The sequence below is a fragment of the Garra rufa genome, chromosome 14, assembly GCF_049309525.1.
Source record: "Garra rufa chromosome 14, GarRuf1.0, whole genome shotgun sequence".
NCBI classification, from domain to species: domain Eukaryota; kingdom Metazoa; phylum Chordata; class Actinopteri; order Cypriniformes; family Cyprinidae; genus Garra; species Garra rufa.
This window is the reverse complement of record NC_133374.1, coordinates 34,949,299-34,969,406: the sequence shown is the minus strand read 5'-3', so window position 1 is coordinate 34,969,406 and position 20,108 is coordinate 34,949,299. Positions and strand designations below refer to the sequence as shown.

At 35.6% G+C, this 20,108-nt stretch overlaps 2 protein-coding genes across 2 annotated transcripts in view; one reads left to right on the top strand and one right to left on the bottom strand.

Moving 5' to 3' along the window:
• The window catches only part of atm (ATM serine/threonine kinase), a 71,898-nt gene extending 65,328 nt beyond the window's left edge, over positions 1-6,570 (bottom strand). The window contains exons 1-5 of the mRNA XM_073817380.1: positions 6,290-6,570; positions 4,914-5,026; positions 4,680-4,825; positions 4,386-4,550; positions 3,049-3,214 (exon numbers count right to left, since the gene is read on the bottom strand). Of these exons, the coding sequence (XP_073673481.1) occupies positions 3,049-3,214; positions 4,386-4,550; positions 4,680-4,825; positions 4,914-5,026; positions 6,290-6,361 (662 nt within the window). The 5' untranslated portion in view covers positions 6,362-6,570. The remainder of the gene's footprint in view (positions 1-3,048; positions 3,215-4,385; positions 4,551-4,679; positions 4,826-4,913; positions 5,027-6,289) is intronic.
• A 1,172-nt stretch (positions 6,571-7,742) lies between these two features.
• On the top strand, positions 7,743-15,528 carry nop53 (NOP53 ribosome biogenesis factor). Its single transcript, XM_073817868.1, has 12 exons — positions 7,743-7,948; positions 8,384-8,469; positions 8,561-8,648; positions 10,883-11,091; positions 11,164-11,219; positions 12,101-12,196; positions 12,301-12,399; positions 14,517-14,678; positions 14,764-14,939; positions 15,028-15,094; positions 15,178-15,254; positions 15,382-15,528. The coding sequence occupies exons 1-12, from the start codon at positions 7,743-7,745 to the stop codon at positions 15,440-15,442; spliced, it is 1,383 nt and encodes a 460-aa protein (XP_073673969.1). The 3' UTR covers positions 15,443-15,528.
• The last annotated feature ends 4,580 nt before the right edge of the window (positions 15,529-20,108 follow it).

Genomic DNA, 20,108 nt, shown 5'->3' with positions numbered 1-20,108 from the left:
AAAATCATTACAAGCACTGACAGCACAAGACTGTTTAGTACCGCATCGCATGTCTTCCATGTGAAGAGAAAGGGTTGGTTGTTGCTGGTTACTGTATGATGACTGAAATTGCGAAATGGCCTTAAACCATTAGTAAATAAACTACAGAACATTATGTTGTCTAATACAAAATAAATAATATTGTATAAATTGTATTTATTCTGACAGCGCTGCACAAGCTTGTTAGCCAGGGTTCAAAGTCCAAAGCACAGGGGAAATCTGCGTGATGAGAATCATTAATAAATCAATAAATATAGCAAAAAGTAGTACCGAGGTCTTCTTGCGGGTTTCCGCCAAAATAAAAGTCAACATAAATGTTAGTGTTGTAATTTTACTGTTGTTCTGTAAAATAAAATAAAATAGTAAGACAAAAATGATGATAACAACCATTACATTCTCCTTTGCTCAGCAAGGCTGCATTTATTTGTACTTTAAAAACACATACCTGAATCAAGAAGAGGGTCTTAAAAATGGCCAAAGAATATTATTTTACTAACTTATTAATTTTAAGTTAAATTGTGCTTTGTTGGTAGGCTATAATGTCTACTAGAATGTTAAACATTTTCAGTGTTAAATAAATATTTTTAGATTTTTTTTTTTTTTTAAAGCAAGACAAACCTGTAAAAAGCAAATATTGGCTATTTAATTTATGCAATGGTGAAAATAACTGGCAAAATACATGGGGGAAAATCACGAAAACCGTGTTCGGTAATCGGCCTTTGGCCCAGTGTGTAATTTTGTTCAGCTTCGGCTAAGAATTTTCATTTCGGTGCATCCCTATTTTTTTCTCTCTAAGACTTATTGTTCAGCCTTGCAATGCAGTTGGATGCTATATTTAAAAAAATAGGTCTATTTATGTTGACATGAAGAACCTTCCTTGAAACACATCACCTTGTTTTTCTGGACTGGATAAATCAACATTCAAGTAAGTAAAAGGCCTACAATATTTTGTTTCTGTGATTGGTAATATGTCTGTCAGGGTGTCTACAGGTTTGACCAAGTTAAATTTAAGACATTTTAAGACTTTTTAATACCATTTTCAAACAAAATTTAAGACCAAATTGAAAGTCCCGCAAAAGTCTAGCACAAAACTATGAAGATATTTTAAATTATTATTTTATTTAACTGATTATTCTTGGGAATATTCAACAGAAAACACTATTCCAGAAGAAGAAATTATTTTCTATTCCATGACAAAGTCAAGGCTCTCACACACTTTGAAGCCAATGTAACAGTGTAACAAACACGGATTTTGAGTCATGGATCGGATCATTTTTCGGATCAGAAAAAAAAAAAAAGTTTGTTTTTTCCTAATTACTGAATGCTTACTTTAGGTAGGCTACTTCTCATCCACAGCAAAAACTACTATCTGAACTAAAGTTCAGTAACAAAACAAGAACAATTACACAAATGACAAGTGTAAATGAATACAACATAAAGTTAGTAATAAAATCAATAACACTAGTATTCAGGAGGGGAAATTTAATAATTAATTGTAAAATAACTAGTGTTTCTCACTGCAGGTATTTATAGGACGCTGTCTCTTTAAGGCCAAATGCACGCATCTCTTTCTCAGCTGTTTCGGTTCACTGAAGACATAAACGACTGTTAAACAGAATACCAAAACGGGTATTAAGACATGACTTGGTATGTACGTTTCCGTTCAAATAGCAGTTAAAGAGGAATCAATCTGTGTGAATCGCGCCGCGCGCCTCTCTCTCCTCTCTCTCTCTCTCTCTGCGCGTGCTCGCGTCAGGTGTGTGCGGCAACGTAAAAACATGTGCTAATTATAAACTTTTACTCTATGATGGTTAAACTTAACAGTTAATCTGCAAATCAAATGCGTGTAGTTGGGCGGAAACCCGCTAAATTTGGCAACACTGAGGCGTTGTCAAGCAAGCGCGTGTCTAGCAACAGAACAGATTTAGAACGTGCGCAGGAGATTCTCCTCAAAACGATAAACTTTTCCTTTTCAAAGTGTAAAAAATTTAAGACCCTTGGATTTAGATTTAAGACAAATTAAGACATTTAAAGGCCTTATTTTAGGACAACGGAATTTAAGACTTTTTAAGACTTTTTAAGGATCCGCGGCCACCCTGGTCTGTAGATATTAAGGTATTGTCAAATGATTTGAGCATTTTAGATTTTGAGCTTCCGTCAGTGTTGTAACTTTGCAACATTGGGTTAAAGGGGTAGCAATGCATTTACATGCATACATACATTACATACATAAATTGTTCTTCTCACCTGTTCTATGTGAAAAAAATACTAGTAGAAACACTGTTTTTGTTCATTCACAAGTTTTAAATGTCTTTGTGTTACCATTTTGAGTTTCAATCAATATTCAACGTTTATTAAATAAGTTGAAGAATAAATTATTTACTGCTCCTGTTGTTGTTGTTTTTTATTTTTTGGGGCTTTGCTTGTTTGCCCAAATATCTGCCTCCTGCATGAGAGACAGGTAATAATGTTCTGGAATGTGGGGGTATGTATCCGTGCTATTAGCATGGCAAGTAAAGGGCACAATAAGCTATCAGACAGTATTGTTTGAATTCTATGAAATGTGTGAATTCTGCATAATGGGTGAATTCTTTAAAATGTGTAAGTATGACTGGGATTGATTTGTATAGAAGTTATTTAGCATAGAGGTTATTTAGCATTTGAAATGGACTCTAATCATTTGCATGAAAAACTTTTATCACTTGTATCAAAGTTCTAAAGTCAAGTGATGGAAGTTTTCATTTAGTTTATCAGGTTCTGTAAATATAATATAAGCATATATTTTTATTTAAAATATGAGTCAAATATCACCTCGTAATAGGAAGGCTAATTTCTTATCAGATATTTTGATTATTGTTTAGAATGTGCTCCTGAAAATTTGACTGTGCTCCTAAAAAGAAAAGGAATAAAAATAAAATAATTTTTTCAGTTTTTTCTATATTTTCGGTCTTTGAGGGTTAAACATATGATCTGATCATTAACAAAAAAACACTTGTGTGATATTTAAACTGATACCTTTTCAGAGCCTTCAGGAAGAAGTTAAAGAGAGTGTGGGATAATCCTTCTATTTGGACACAACAGCCCCAAACGACAGTGTGGATGATGCGACTCACTTGGACTCTGTTGATTGACTTGGATCCCTTAATGAACAGCCCACAGTACAAATCTAACAAACCTGCGCAACAAACAAAACAACAACAGAAAGAGAAAAACATAATGATTAAATTAAACACTGTCAGGACAAACAAACTGGTTTATTTCAGGAAAATAATCAACTGATTGTGTATTATCATCATTATTACATAACATTGTTATTGTATATTATCATACTTATTAAACATGGACATTAAATAATGATCCTATTTAGTTAAAATTGTATTGTTAGGGGTTCGAGCATGTAGTGCTGAAACCCTACTGTAATTGTAAGGATTTTTTTTATTACTCTTCTTCCCTATAACTGATTGTGCAGACCAAACCATAAGGCTTAGAGAGCTGAAACTTTGTCAGATAGTAGTAGTATTGCTCGCTACTCAGATCCAAAGACTCGGCCCAATCCTACAGGGCGCAAAAAGACTCATAACTTCAAGGCCTTGGGTTAAAAGTTAGTCCAACTGACCTGAAAATTGAATTTTGAGCACCTATTAGACAAGGTTAACGGAGGCCAATCGGAACAAAACTCGGTGGGCATGTTCGACTCATGGCCCTAAAGGTCTGTAAGAATTTTGAAAGAAATCGGCCATTAGTTGGCGCTAACAATTTTCAATTCAAATTCAAAATCAATAAAACCACTGCAGTACAATTCTCAGGACTCTCTATATTAATAATTATTAAAAAAAAAATGGAACATTTGCATTTGGAAAGTTATAACATGTTCATTTAATAATATGGTCATGATCTAGTGTAACCAAAGCCTAAACATCCTATAAGAAAACTCTAAACTTTGGTAATTGCTGGTAGCAGCTATATTCTTCTGATTGTCTTTTTTGTTTGTTTGCTTGTTTTTGTTAAAGCTAAAGTATAGCCTTTATTTCAAGCTGTCATCATTTTTGTCCCTTTTTCTAGTTTGCCCCTTGGTCTTTGAGATTTGAGATGCTGTCAATTAGCTATTCTAACTTGCATTATAAGAAACCATAGTGATTCAACAGCAACGGAAGTGGAACAAGTATGTTGCTGGGCTCTATTTTACTGATTTAAACACATAGTCTGAAGCACATGGCACAGGGGCACTTAGGGTGTGTGTATGAATCCACTTTTTCCCTTTTAACGATGGAAAAAAATGGATCTGCTGAGTGCACAAAGAAAAATTATACACACAAATCAACATGGTACACTGGTCATGCACTCACTGTGCCACTGCTGCTGGCTCATCTCACACCAGTATTTACGGACAGACAGGATGTTCTTTAGCAGAAGACTACTGTAGTCCTCGCCGTACGCCACACAGCTGAACGGATTCTGTAAAACCTCCACCACGTGAGAAATCAGCTCTGCACACTTTAACTTTGGACCACCTGCAGAACAGAAGTGCATTTTTCTTTAATAGATCTAAAAGACACTTATCTAATGCACGGCAATACACATCCACATCGAGAAAATCGTTCATTCTCTTGTACTCTCATGAATAGTTGCTCAGACATTACGTTGGTTGGCGCATCTGATGAAATACTTCATCAGGCTGCTGATTTCCTGCATCTTTTTCTGTCTGTTGGCTTGCGTGGTGGCGGAAACGTTGGCTTTTCCTGACTGTAGACTTTCTGTCTCTTTCTGAAGAAACTTCTGTAAAAACCTGTACAGAAGAATCATTACAGTATAAGCACTCTGTCAACTTGCATCACAGAATGACAACAGACAGAACTGAAAAACATGTAACAGACCGGAAAACAGCATCCCAGGTGAGCTGCTTGGAGCCTTTGCATGCTGACATACGATCAAGTTCCTCCACCGTGTCTGGCGAACGGATGAGTCTCCTGAAGCGATCCACCTCTTTCTGGAAAAACAAATTTTGTTTGTTTTGTGTCTTTATTATCTCCAGTAGTTCATTGCTCACATTGTTTTTAGATAACTACAAAAAAATATGGGGTAAGTTACAGCATTCTGAGAAATAGTCAAATATTGATTTTAATATCACCCAGTGTTTCTGGAAGTTCATTAATTTATTAATGTCAGTCCATTTCAATTTTACCTCCTTGGAAATTCAACATACACAACCAGTCAGAAGTTTTTGAACAGTAAATTTATTGTTTTTAAAGTAGTCTCTTCAGCTCACCAAGCCTACTCTGATTTGATCCAAAATACAGCAAAAGCACTAATATTGTGAAATAGTTTTACTATTTAAAATAACTGCTTTCTATTTGAATATATTTTAAAATGTAATTTGTTCATGCGATCAAAGCTAAATTTTCAGCATCATTAGTGCAGTCTTCAGTGTCACATGATCCTTTAGAAATCATTCCAATATGCTAATTTGCTGTTCAAAAAACATTTTTTTAATTATTATTATTAATATTTAAAACAGTTAAGTGCATTTTTTTTTCAGGATTCTAAGGATTCTTTAATAAATAGAAAGATCCAAAGATCAGAATTTATCTGGGGGGGATTATTGAAATTAATACTTTTATTTAGCAAGGATGCTTTAAATTGATCAAAAGTCATGATAACGACATTTAAAAGTTGGCAAAATATTTCCATTTCAGATAAATGCTGTTCTTCTGAACTGTCTATTCATACAAAAAAACTGAAAAAAATCCGATCAGATTTTTCAACATCATAATATAATAAATGATTTTTGAGCAGCAAATCATATTGTTAGAATGATTTCTGAAGGTTCATGTGACTGAAGAAATTATGCTAAAAATTCAGCTTTGAAATCACAGGAATAAATTACATTTTTAAATATATTCAAACAGAAAGTCGTTATTTTTCATAGTAAAAATTCTAGTAAAAATCAGTTAAAATTCTACAGTTTTTGCTGTACTTTTAATAAAATAAATAAAAAACATAAAATAAAATAAAAAAACATTTAAAATCTTACTGTTCCTCAATTTAAATTCATGAACTGGATAAAAATGTAAAAGCCATTTTCAATTTAATTTAATTTATTTTAGTTTTTCCTCGTTGCTGTTGTCACTGATCTTGTTGCACACAATCTTTGGACTTTAGTGATTGGTCATAAAATAATCCAGCATTTCTTATGTAAAACAGGCCACTGATTTAAGAGTATGCACAAGAAAGGACAAGATGTTTTACACACCTTTCTCTCTGTGGCTTTCTCATTTTCAAGTCCTCGGCAGCACGTTAGCAGCTCATGCAGCGCCAGACTCATTGTCGTTCAGAGGCAATTAGTCCAATTCATCAATTGTATATTGGATTATGTGCAGTGATCTCTGTGGAAAGTGTCTGTCAATGAACATCCTGCTGTATCTGCTTACGAGAGCATCATCATCGCGCGTCAAAACTAATCATCCGGCGTACAGATTTTATATATTCAATAAAGTAAATCTTCTCAAAATCTTGTCTCTGTTGTGTACAGTACTTTATTTATCTTCTTCTTCTTCCAACTTTTTTTTTCCATGCGTGTCACATCAGTACCGCCTTTCAGCTCTTCTTCACTCATGCTGCTTGAGCTTCATTACTGCCATCTAAGGGACTGAGAAAGTACTAGTTTATGAATATTAATTCATAGAGCTCTTTGATCTGAATGTCTTTTTAGATAATTTTATATACGTACAGTATATAAAATGACTGTCTGTAAACAACTGGGTTTTAGAAATGCTAAATTTAATATGACATTAGTAACAGAAACAAATAAATAATGGCCATTAACTTCCCAAATACAATGATACAGTGAAAATGCCGAAATTAATTTTTACTTTATTTTCATATACGGAAAGTTAGGCATTTCATCGCATGCCAAAAGAAAGATGGCAATTAAATTATTCAAAACAGCTACTCAATTAATTTTGCATTGTTAATTTTGGAAAGGGTTAGCCTAAATAATGTTTATAATTAATAATTTCTTTCTAAACATAATTTAGAATTGTATAACTTTCCTGTGTATTCTATTTATTTCAGTGTAAATTATAATTCAGGCTGCTACAGAAGCATCTAAAACAACAAACTCATGAGTTGTCAAGTGTTACTTTTTTAATCATTTAAAAATATATGTAATAATATAATACTGTATATAAATATATAATATTTAAAATACAGATGTGAGAAAACACATGCCAGAGATAAGAGCCAGGGGTTCAAGGATGGCCAAACAATACATAGCAAATAATATTCAAAAGATTTTATTATTACAAACTACAACAAAACATATACAATATATACAATATTTTTGAATACAAGACATCAAAAAAAAAATCGGGTTCACAATTTACATTTTAAATACAAATATACAAAAATACAATTGGACAAAAATACAAGATAAACAACCAAAATGACAGCGTCTGTAATTTCACTTTTCAATCAACTTTAACTCTTTAGCAAATGCAATTGTATCTTTGAATTTTTTACTAACGATGCATTGAAGAAAATCCATATGTGAATAAAAATAAATCATAAAAACCTTTAAACAAGGTTTAGAACTATTTCTTCTACTTTTATGAATATTAAATGTTTTAAATAAATAAATATTCATGAGTCAAATAAACAGACGTGACGTAACGTCCCTCCTTTCTCCGCCTCTTTTTAGTGCCATCATGGCGGCCGCCAGGAGACATAAACGCATGGCAGCGTCTCAACCGGGTTTTTTGTCTCTTAAATCGAATCTGGATGGCGACAGTTCTAATATTAAACGGCGAAAACGCGTAAACAAAAATAGGAAAAAGAACTGGAACAAATTCAGTGATATCCAGGATGTGGAGGAATTTCTGGACGACGTGCGGCTACAGGAGAGAGCCACAGGGTGAGTAATGAGTGGTTAATATTACAGAAAAAAATAATAGATATTGTTAGTATTCAGTATTGATGTCTGTTAGCATCTATATGGTATACTTTATACCCGTATTCTGTATACTAAACCTTAATTGTGGCAATATGTGATTGTTCACAATATGACGTGTTGATGAGCGTCACGTGGCTGGTTAGTTTATTTGACTCTGTGTAAGTTACAATGTGCAGAGTCGCTAAATTTGCATTACTATTATTGTTACGTAACGTTAGTTTATAGTGCACTTATTCCCCTGGAGTAGAACTTTTAAGTTAATAGCATGAATCTTTAACAAAGGCTAAGATCTTTAACCACTGGAATCTGTTAACCACCTCTATCAGTTCATGATACTGTCATTTAAAAAATTCTAAACAAACACTGACTTTTTTTGTCTCCTTTCATCATCCATAGGGGCTTGCTAGCTGAAAAAACAGACGACTCTCTCTTCTTTGTGGACGTTGGTGAAAAAGATAAAAAGGATAAAGATACACAACCAGGTAAGGGTAAAAACTTACCTTTTTTTATATTTTTTATACTAAGTAGTCGTTTTTATCCTGTACAATCCATAACTGCTGTTCTTGTTATTAGAAACAACAGCGGGGAAAGGTAAACGCTCTAAACCTCTGCGGATAGATCTTATTCTTCAGTCGAATTCCCACATACCTGCCCCAAAAGAGTAAGTACAGTACGACTCTGCTGCCTGTAAGATTTACGTTCAAAATGCTTCTGCCCACTGATGATCTCATCCTTGCGCTCCCAGTATTTCTTTGGGAATGTGAAGATAAAACAATTGGACTTGGAGGGCTGTTGTGTGAACGACCTTCCAGGATCTGAGGGCATTTTCTCTTTAGTTTGAGAAAGTTTGTGGTGTTTTGTTTATTTTACCCAACGCCATTTTAACTACAAAACAGGATGATGATGATAATAGTGAAATTGGATATTGTAGTTGAGTAATATATAGTAATAGTTGATATGAGACATGCAAACAATTGCTGAAATGAAATTAACTGTTGTATGAAATGGCTAATGGTGTGTTGATACTAGAGGTCGACGGACCGATATATCGTTTGGCTGATATATCGGGCCGATATTTGGCTTTTTTTTTTTTTATATATCGCATCGGCCGATAACCGTGTTTAGTAGCGGCGATTTAAAGTCAGGCACATCTGCGGGCAGCCCTGTGTTATTGGTGCGGTAAAACGCGTAGATATATATATGTAGATACCCCACTGGACCGCTCCAAGCACGTAGATGTGTCCGCCATTTTGGAACAGTCCATTTGACGTCATTCACCATACTGTAGGTTCGCAGACCAACAGCTGTGCAGGACTGTGGCATTTCGAATATTCTGTGGTCAATTACATAGATCTATGGGTGAATGACGTCAAGTGGACCGCAGCAAAATGGCGGACTGCTTACGTATAACGGCCCATAGAAACAGTCGCTAATGAGGCATCTACGGATATATATCTATGGCACCAGCTTCCTTTTAAATATATTTTGATGATTGTACCCGATGCACCCGCAGCGTCCTCTCCGTCATCTCAAATACTGCGAGTTTATAACTGTTGCCACGTCCAGATGTCAGTAAACGTTATTTTATTTATTTATATTTATCAGCTTGGATTTGGCTTAAAAGCACGAATGATTAAGCGTAGCCTATATAAGTGTGCAGCGATGTGAAGATCAGCTGTTAAAATGAACCATCCATTCATCATATTATCATGCAAAACTAAGAATTAGAAAAATTGTAATAGGAAGATCGTGTGCGGTTAGCTAAATCAGAGAAAAAATATAAGTGATGTGCATCCACTTATTATTAGTGTGATATTTTAGCATGCAAATAAAGGAAAGAACTTCAAGATATCGGCCCTAAAAATCGGCAGCACATATCGGCCATCGGCTGACCCTGACCTCTAAACATCGGCATCGGCTATAGAAAAACCCATATCGGTCGATCTCTAGTTGATACTGATTGTTGGTTTAATTTTTCATTGTAAGCATATCATGTCTTTGCTGTAGGTTTAAAAGTCAGTTTTATTTGTATAGCATTTTTTTAATGCAGCTTTACAGACAATTATGGTGTTAATATTTATAATATTTTAATCCCTTATAGACACATTTAGCAGATTAGAGCTGGGCTACAACAGTCAAGTTGTTGAGATGTGCCATATAGACACTTTACTTTTTAATTTCACTTAACACTTACAACTTTATATAGGGTCCTTTGCAATGATATAAACTGTAATGTAGCTGAAATATGCTATATACAGGGTTTCGCTGGGGTTTGGAATAGAGCGGAATTTGATTCAAATATTTTTCAGGTCTGGAAAAGTAGTGAAAAAAGAAAGTATGGAAAATATGTGTGTGTTTGTGCCTATTTAGTTTTTTTTTATAATAGAAAATTAAGAATTTAATGTAAATTTATCATACAGTTTTTTTTTTTTTCAGATTGTTTAGTAATAATCAAATATGACTGAATGTTGTCACTTTAAAAAAAATCAATGAAGAAAACCCTGAGAAAAAAATCTTTACAGATGACTGTACTATATACTAAATATAAAAATGAAAATAATGCTTTATGAACCATTTATGTTAAATATGGTCTGACAATCTACTGAGAGGTTTGGAATTCGAGTCTGGAAAAGTTTAGAATTTTGAAATGGAAAATGTATAGGAACCCTGTATATAGAATGTATTTCTGTATATGAAGGTAAAGTAGGATATTCTGGTTATCCAATTTCAGACATCTCTGAACGATAATGTTGTTTTGGTTTTTTTGTTGATTATGTAAGACAGCAGTTAAGATTTGCTTAAAAAAAATAGCTGGATTTTATGCTGCACCATATATTAGGATATGATAATCTCCAACCCTGTTTTTACATTACCCTGATTCTCCAAATGTTCTAGTGTCTTGGCGTTCCAGCAACCCAATGCTAAAAAGCAGCGGCGTACCTCAGAAAGAGCAGCAAAGTCGGCGGCCATGGGAATTTTGCCACGGAGGGAAAGGCTTCTTCAACTCCGAAGGGCTGCAGCTGCCTCTGGGGCATCAGCTAAAGAACGTCCAGTGGCCAATAATAATCCAGAAAGAGCATTTTTTGACCTGTGGAGTGCAGGCAGTGAGTAGATTCACTTTCTCTTGTAATGTGATGTATGCAAGTGGCATAATGTGTCTTGTCAATGTCCAACAGCACCAGAGACAGCTGATCCCTACTACCTTGAACAGACTAAGAAAAAGCGTGTCAAGGTGAGAACAGTCTGTTCTTTTTAACTCTGATCATTTACAACCATTTTGATAAAAAATGTAGCTAGTGGTCGGCCAGGATATCAGCCAATATTTGGTATATTTTTAGATTATCAATGTCATCTGCAGGTGTTCAAGGAGTCTTCTCCCACTAAGGTGAGGTTCACTTCCAGAACAAAAATTTACAGATGATTTACTCACCCCCTTGTCATCCAAGATGTTCATGTCTGTCTTCTTTCAGTCATAAAGAAATTGTTTTTTTGAGGAAAACATTTCAGGATTTCTCTTCTATGGTGCCTGCGAGTTTGAACTTCCAAAATGCAGTTAATGTACTTTTTAACCTTAAATGCTAGTCTTGTCTAGCTCTGCGTGTATTCCGGTTCAAGACAGTTTAGGGTTTTTTTTTTCTTTTTGAAAATAATTGATAATTTTGCTAGGTAAGACCCTTCTTCTTTGGCTGGGTTAGAGCCCTTTGAAGCTGCATTCAAACTGCATTTTGGAAGTTCAAACTCAAACTCGCAGGCATCATAGAAGTCCACTTTATGAAGAGAAATCCTGAAATGTTTTCCTCAAAAAACATAATTTTTTTTTTACGACTGAAGAAAGAAAGACATGAAAATCTTGGATGACAAGGGGGTGAGTAAATTATCTGTTTCTGTGTGTACATTTTCTGTAAATGATCTATTTTTTGTTCTGGAACTGAGCTTATCTTAAATACTTTACTACAGAATCAAGACGCTATCTAAAGTAGAAATGTTTTATTTACAGATCTATTTTGGAAATGATTCATCAGTTTTCTTCAAATTGATTCACTTTCAACCAGTAGATTTAGTTATTGTTGTGGTCATGTGCTTAACTTGTTCACTTTTCTCCACTTGTTTAAGAGACCAGATAGATTGAATGAGAAACCTTCAGTTCTTCCTGCGATCGAAGTTATCGCTCCTGGAGGTTCATACAACCCAGACTTCTTTTCTCATCAGGTAAAATGCGGCCTGTTTCTGCTACACAAAGCTCATTGTTTTAAAAGGCATGTTGATGTGATAACCACCATCTGTTTTTGAAATCAATGCGTGTGGTTTTCTAGGACCTGCTTCGTGAGGCCCATGAGGAAGAGGTTAAGAAGGTGAAGGCGCAGGAAAAGTTGGCACGTCAGCTGGCTGTGAAAGAGGATCTCGCCACTGAGGTACAACCTCTAACCATATGGTAACACCTTACGGTGTGGTCACGTTAGCAACATTTTAAAGATTAAAAATTGTGATTGAAAACAGCGTAGCAATGTAGGAAGGACCGCTCACACAGAAATCACATTTAAACCAAACCGCTTTGCATGGTTAAACAACATACTGCTGTTATCACTTAGGGTGTAGTCTCTTTTGTTGCCAGCTGTTTTGTCAATAATGGCTGTATGTTGAGTAATTTTCAGGGGACAATAAATCTATACTGCTATACACGCTGCACATTGACTACTCTAAAATATATCCAAGTTTCATGTCTATAGTATTGTCCCTTGAGAAGATATACTAAAATGGTTGCTGAAATGTGAGGGGTGTACTCACTTTTGTGACATACTGTGATAAGTGGAAGCATGTACAGTTGCAATCAAAATTATTCAACCCTCCAGAGACTGCAGTAGTTTACAAATACAAGCTTTTCTGAAGATCCAGGACTTTTAAAAAATTGCATCTATAACCAATTACTGGCATTTTAAAAGTGATAATGTCAACATATAATGTAATATTTTTGAGTTCTAGGATTTTTTAATAACACAGCTATGTCATAATTATTCTACCCCTGTTTAACATTGCTTTTTTTTTGTCACTTATTTGTATGGTGGAGAATAAAATTGTCTTAAAACATAATTAAGCCTTTAGAAACTCTATTAGAAAACAGAATTAGCTTGAGCTGTTACACATACATACAGTTAGCCCATGCATGTGCTGAAATTTTAGTAGCTAATATGACAAAGTCAACACAGCTCTCACAAAAGCTATAGAGAAGCTACAGAGAATAAATAATTGTTTTACTTTAGAAAGTCTAAGGCTATATGAAGATTTCCAAGGCATTAAAGATTCCCAGAGACACAGCTAACAGCTTTATTCCTTGATTAAAATTTGTTGTACCAGAAAACCTTTGAATGTGTTGAACAAAAAAGCACAATATCATACAATGTTTGATCAGAACAACTGAGGAAACGCCTGCAATGTACAGCCGAAGACTTGTAAGATGACCCAACGAAAGGAGGAAAAACATTTCAATGCAGTGTATAAGAAGAACACTAGACAATTATGGCCTTCGTGTTGAGACATCTTGCCGAATACATCACATGTCTATCTAAATTACTTTTAACATGTTCACGTCAGCCTTTTTGTTCTTCTTGGTCAAGTGGAGTTCTGTAAGAATGTTTTATAGAGTGATCTGACCAAGCTGGAACTTTTTGGACCTATGGATATTAAGTAGTATGTCTGGTGCAAAAAAGGCAGAGCTTATGAGCAGAAGAATACCATCTTCATCGTCAAACTTTGGGGTGGACCAGTCCTGTTCGAGGGGTGTTTTATTGTAGCAGTAAGTGGAAACCATGACCGTATGAAGGACATCATGGATTCTTTGAAGTATCAGGCCATTTTGGCAAGAATTGTGATGCCTTTAGTGCGAAGACTGAAGCTGATGATCAATGGACTTTTCTGCAGGACAGTCATCCCAAAGTATACATCCAAAATTTACTAATGCTTGGTTCAGGGATCAGTTATGAAATGTACTTGAGTGGCCTGTTCAGTTTCCAGGTTTAATTTTCATTGAAAACATTTGGTTGAATTTGAAGAAAGCAGTGGCAAAATGAAAACCAAAGATTATCAGTGATCTCAAAGCTTTTTCAGGCGAGGAATGGGCCAAGATTGCAGTAGAGAGGTGACAGAAGCTTCTAAGAACTTACAGGCAGCGTTTATTGGCGGTTTTAAAGAATAAAAGATTCTGCACCAAATTTGACTTTTAGGGGTTGAATAATTTTGAACATGAACGTTTAGAGCCAATTAGATTTTTTTTTTCATTATTCATCAGCTTCCGTTTTCAGAATGACTCAAATGTGTGTTAATACATTTCTCTAATAGTGTACTGATGCCTTTGTTGAGTTGTTTTTACAGAATTGTGTTCTCTGCAGCAAAATGTCTTGCAGGTCAAGGGGGTTGTATAATTTCGATTGCAACTGTATATTATAGTGTTTTTTCACTGCATTTTAGACATTAGCTAAACATAAGTTTAGATTGGAATGCTGTCCTGAATATATATTTGACTATGTTTGTTTAGGAAAGCACCTTTAAAGAGCAGGTGGAGGGGTTGATTGAGGAAGAGGAGATTGAACCAGAGGTTCCAGAAGGGGACACCGAAGACACAGTCATTGGGCCAACTGCAACAAAGGAAAAGAAAACTGAGAAACAGAGGAAAAAGGAGAAAGCTGAACGGATTAAGGTAAAGAAGCAGAATAGACTTGCCTGTTAACCCAGTTGGGCATGAATTTCTCGATTCACATTCAAAACTTTCATTTATTGAACAGGAGTTGCAAAGGAAAGCGGCGCGTCATGTGATTGACAAGCGGCAGCAGTTGTTCCAATTGCGATCCATCGGTGCCGACCTGAAGAAGGGGGAACAGAGGACCAAGATGAGGCAGGCTCAACGCAAGGCCAAACAAGAGGCAGAGAAAAGCATGCCTCGCCGACTGGGCAGACTCAAGTCAGTGCTTTATCATGTCTTTATAATAACTTTTATTGATGATATTTTACGGCATCCTGGAATTGAAATGGTGATTTATTTTCCATAGGTTTCAGACTCCTGATCTAGACATTCAACTGAGCAGCGAGCTTGCCAGCTCTCTTCGCACTCTAAAGGTATGTTGAACTATGCCAGTGTAGAGCTCTTACCCAGTTGCAGTTACGATATTTGTATTAACTTGTGTTTCTTTGTCCTGCAGCCAGAGGGCAGCATCCTAAAAGATAGATTTTTGAGCTTACAGAAGAGAAACATTATTGAGCCCAGAGAAAGAGCCAAGTACGTTCAGTGTTTTACTGCTTTATTTGTATAAAAATAAGTGAAGTGTTTAAGTGGTGTTAGCTGCAATGCTTTGTTTAATTTTCATTTGTGTGTCCATTTTTTATCTTTCCTATTCTCCTTTCAGGTTTAAGAGGAAGTACAAGTTGAAGTACACTGAGAAGAGGGCCTTCAGGGAGATACAGTGACGCAGTGTTATTTTTTCCTTTCAGTCTTCTAACAAATGATGGTGTGCTGTTCATATTGCAATAAAAAACCTGTTATATTCCAACAACCTCTTGTCTGGATGGTGTGTTTGAAAATGTCAAGTCAGTTTTATTTCTCTAATGCAATCCACACTGTTGCAAAGCAGCAATTATTCTTTAGTTCCCCCAGCCAGCTAGCCAAAGGTGACTCTGACTGTGGGGGGAAAAAATACCTTTACAAGAACCAGACTGCACTGGAGGAGCCCTCCCCCCTGGAAGGGCACACATTATAATAAATGTGCATTTTAGTAATTATTATTGTATTGATTATGCAATGTGTTTTTGTCAAGTGTAGTTATAGTGAATGTGGTCTGTAATAATAGAATTTCAAGTGCTGGATAAACATTTCTTTTTATGATAAAGTCTATGCCACTCACAGAGTACGAGTAGGTGGGGGATTGTTTCAGTCCCATTATCTTGCTTTAATTAAGGCACCTGCCGGGGAAACGAGGGCTTTTCCCCCTTGGTAGCAATGTGCAGGCAAAGCTGATTATCATGCAATCATGGGTGGGAATGTAATCTTACCTAAAGAGAAGTCCACCCTGGTCATCATCTTTGATCCTTGCTGTTCGCCGGAGCGTCCCTCCAGTAATCCTGTTCTTTTGCACATGCCAGATTCACCTCAGTGAGTTCCTATTCAGCTTTTTATGTCTGTGAAGGATGTTAGTGACAGACACAGTAATTGAATATTGAGTTATCGGTTCGTTCATAAGAACCCCAAAATGATCCCCAACCCTTAAATATTAATAGAGCATATTCACTGTCAACAAATAACAGTGAGTTGAAACAGTAATACAATAAAAAAAAAAAATAAGAAAATTACAAATACAACAGAAAAAATGATACAAACTAATTTATCCTGCTAAAAATAATAGCCTACTATATTGAATAAAATAATAAATTGTAAAATAAAACACTGTGTAGTCTTTATGTAATAATTAAATATACATTCCCCCGGTTTCATATACAAGGCTTAAAAAAAAGATGCATTGGGATTAGAATTTATAGACATTCGGAACACTACTTGGGTTAGACAACATGTGCCAGGATCTACTCATTGTCGAAATCATATACTCTAGATTTAATACTGTCACATGGAATTGATGTAAATAGAATTAAAATCTGCAGCAAAGCGATGATATCTCGGATCATTATCTAGTCTTGTGTATACTCCATATAGCTAAATCTGTAAATTCAACTCATTCTTACAACCATAATTTCTACCACAAAAGAAAGCTTTGTAAGTAATCTTCCTGATTTATCTGAATTCCTCAGCATATCCAATGGTAACAGAATGTAACAGAAACTACAGACTCTCTTTTCTAGCACTTTAGATACGGTTGCTCCTTTACGCTTAAGGAAGATTTAGGAAAACAGTAAGAAACCGTGGTTTATTGAGCACACTCGCGCCCTAAAGAGAGCAGCCTGGAAAATGGAGCACAGCTGGAAAAAAAAAATTCGTACTGCCTGGTGTGAATGTACCCTATTCTACAGAAAAGCAATTGTTCAATACAGTTGATAAATTAACGAAATAAAGCACCACAGCACAGCAGTAATGACTTTATAAACTACTTAAATTCCAAGATCGATACTATTAGAGATAAAATTGTAACCATGCAGCCATCAGCTACAGTATCGCATCAGATGCCCTACTGTCATTAGGATATGTCCCCAAAACCTTCAAACTGGCTGTTATTAAGCCTCTCATTAAAAAAACACAAGTTGACCCTAACAAATTAATTAATTACAGACCAATCTCAAATCTCCCTTTTCTGTCATACTAGAAAAGGTAGTATCCTCACAATTATGTTCTTTCTAAGAGAAAAATAGTATCTGTAAGGATAACAAGGAATTAGGAATGAGAGCGTATCATAGTACTAAAACTACTCTCATTAGAGTTACAAATGACCTGCTCTTATCATCCGATTTTGATTGTATCTCTCTATTAGTGCTACTGGATCTTAGTGCTGCGTTTGACACTATTTACCACAACATTCTTTGAATAGACTCGAAAATTATGTTGGCATTAGTGGAAGTGCAATGGCATGTTCAAATCGTATTTTTCTGACCGTCATCAATTCGTGGCAGTCAATGAAGAGGTACGTATCATATCGATCACAAGTGCAATATGGAGCACCTCAAGGCTCAGTACGAAGACCATTACTTTTTACGCTTTACATGTTACCCTTAGGAGATATCATCAGGAAACATGGTGTTAGCTTTCACTGTTATGCTGATAATACTCAGCTCTATATTTATTTACGCCCCGACGAAACATACCAATTTGAAAAACTGACGGAATGCACAGTTGATATAAAAAACTGGATGACAAGTAATTTTTTACTCCTAAATAATAAAAAACAAAGGTGTTTTTTTATTGGACCTAAAACCTCTGCATGTAACACCCTAAAACACTGTCTAATACTTGATGGCTGCTCTTTCAATTCTTCCTGATCAGTTAGGAACCTAGATGTGCTATTTGATGGCAATCTTTCTTTCGACAGCCACAATTCTAGCATTTGCAAAACCACATTTTTCCATCTGAAAAATATAGCGAAATTACAACCTATGCTCTCAATGTCAAATGCGGAAATGTTAATTCATGCTTTAATGACCTCAGGGTTAAATTATTGTAATGCCTTATTGGGTGGTTGTTCTCCACGCTTAATAAACAAAATCCAGCTGGTCCAAAATGAAGTAGCTAGAGTTCTCACTAGAACCAGAAAGTATGACAATATTAGCCTGATTCTGTCAACACTGCACTGGCTTCCTATTAAACATTGTATAGATTTTATAATCTTGCTAATTACCTATAAAGCTCTGAATAGTTTAGCTCCTCAGTACTTGAGTGAGCTCTTATCATATTATAGTCCCTCACGTCTGCTGCATTCTCAAACCTCTGGCAATTCAAAAAAACCTAGAATATCAAAATCAAGTGCGGGCAGCAGATCGTTTTCTTATTTAGCGCCCAAACCCTGCAACAATCTACCCAACATTGTTTGGGAGGCAGACACACTCTGTCAGTTTAAATCTAGATTAAAGACCCATCTTTTAAATCTGATTTACACACATTAATACATTTCTATAATTCAAATCTGTTAAAGGATTATTAGGCACCATTATTAGGATTATTATCAGCACCAAGAGACGACATCTACAGCCCTGAATGTCAGCAGAGATCATGTCAACTAGATGAGCCCCAGAGACAGATCCCCAGTGAAGACCTTGTCACCTAGACGGCCATCAGCACAAAACCACAGGAACTGGAGTCCATGAATAACATGAGGGTGAGTAATGAATAATTTTTGGGTGAACTATCCCTTTAAAGGAAAGGAACAAAAAGCGGCATCATGTTTTCATCATTGTTGGAAGTCAAGTCAATCGTTGGGGCAAGAGGGCCTCTAGCCTCTAGCCTCTAGCCCTACGCAACTTGCATACTTTGTGTGTAGGGAGGACTGGCACTGATTTCAAGTATTGTCTAGTTTTTTCTAGTTTTAGATTGTGACAGAACAATTAGTTTTGATGTTAAGCAATGATTTATGCTGTAAATAAATGTAACTTGGTTATATTACATGTCTTGGCACTTATTAAAGGAGTAGTTCACTTTCACAACAACAATTTACAGATAATGTACTCACTCCCTTGCCATCCAAGATGTTCATGCCTTTCTTTTTTCAGTAGTAAAGAAAAGCTGTTTTTTGAGGAAAACATTTCAGGATTTCTCTCCATATAATGGACTTGGTGCCCCCGAGTTTGAACTTCCAAAAAGTTTAAATGCAGCTTCAAAGGGTTCTAAATGATCCCAGCCGAGGAAGAAGGGTCTTATCTAGTGAAATATTTTTTTTTTTTTTTTTAAACATTTACAACTTATTTACTTTTTAATCTCAAAAGCTCGTCTTGCCGAGCTAGACATGATGAGCATATGAGTTTAAATAACCCATCGTTTTGCTAGATAAGACCCTGTGATCGTTTAGAGCCCTTTGAAGCTGCATTTTGGAAGTTCAAACTCGGGGGCACCATAGAAGTCCTTTATATGGAGAGAAATCCTGAAATATTTTACTTAAAAAACATTATTTCCTTACGACTGAAGAAAAAAAGACATGAACATCTTGGATGACAAGGGGGTGAGTACCTTATCTGTAAATTTTTGAAAGTGAACTACTCCTTTAAGCTCAAAAATGCTGGAGCCCTAACTACTTTTGTTTTAGTAAGACAGTGTGGTGAATTGAGACAAATTGACTGGAATGAATTCATGCACTATTATTCCCTGTACCATTTACAGTGCCCTTCAAATTTAACATTTAAGCCTTCTTCATATCAGAATCTTGTTTTAGATTCTGGAACAAAATGTTGCATTGTTGAAGATACATCTACACTACCATAACCCTAAGAGATCTACCAATCAGAATTGCTGTTGCAAGTAATGGCTGAGAGAACTTCAAAGCCTATAACATCAGTGGGATTCGTCAAAACAAGATTAGGGAAAGTGGACGGTGTCACAAGAGGATTGAACTGAAACAACAGGTTAACAAGCCAACAAGATAAGAAGCCAACAGCAAATGGTATGAAAGCTACTCTGTTGTGTAAAGGTGTTGTAAATCTGCGATGT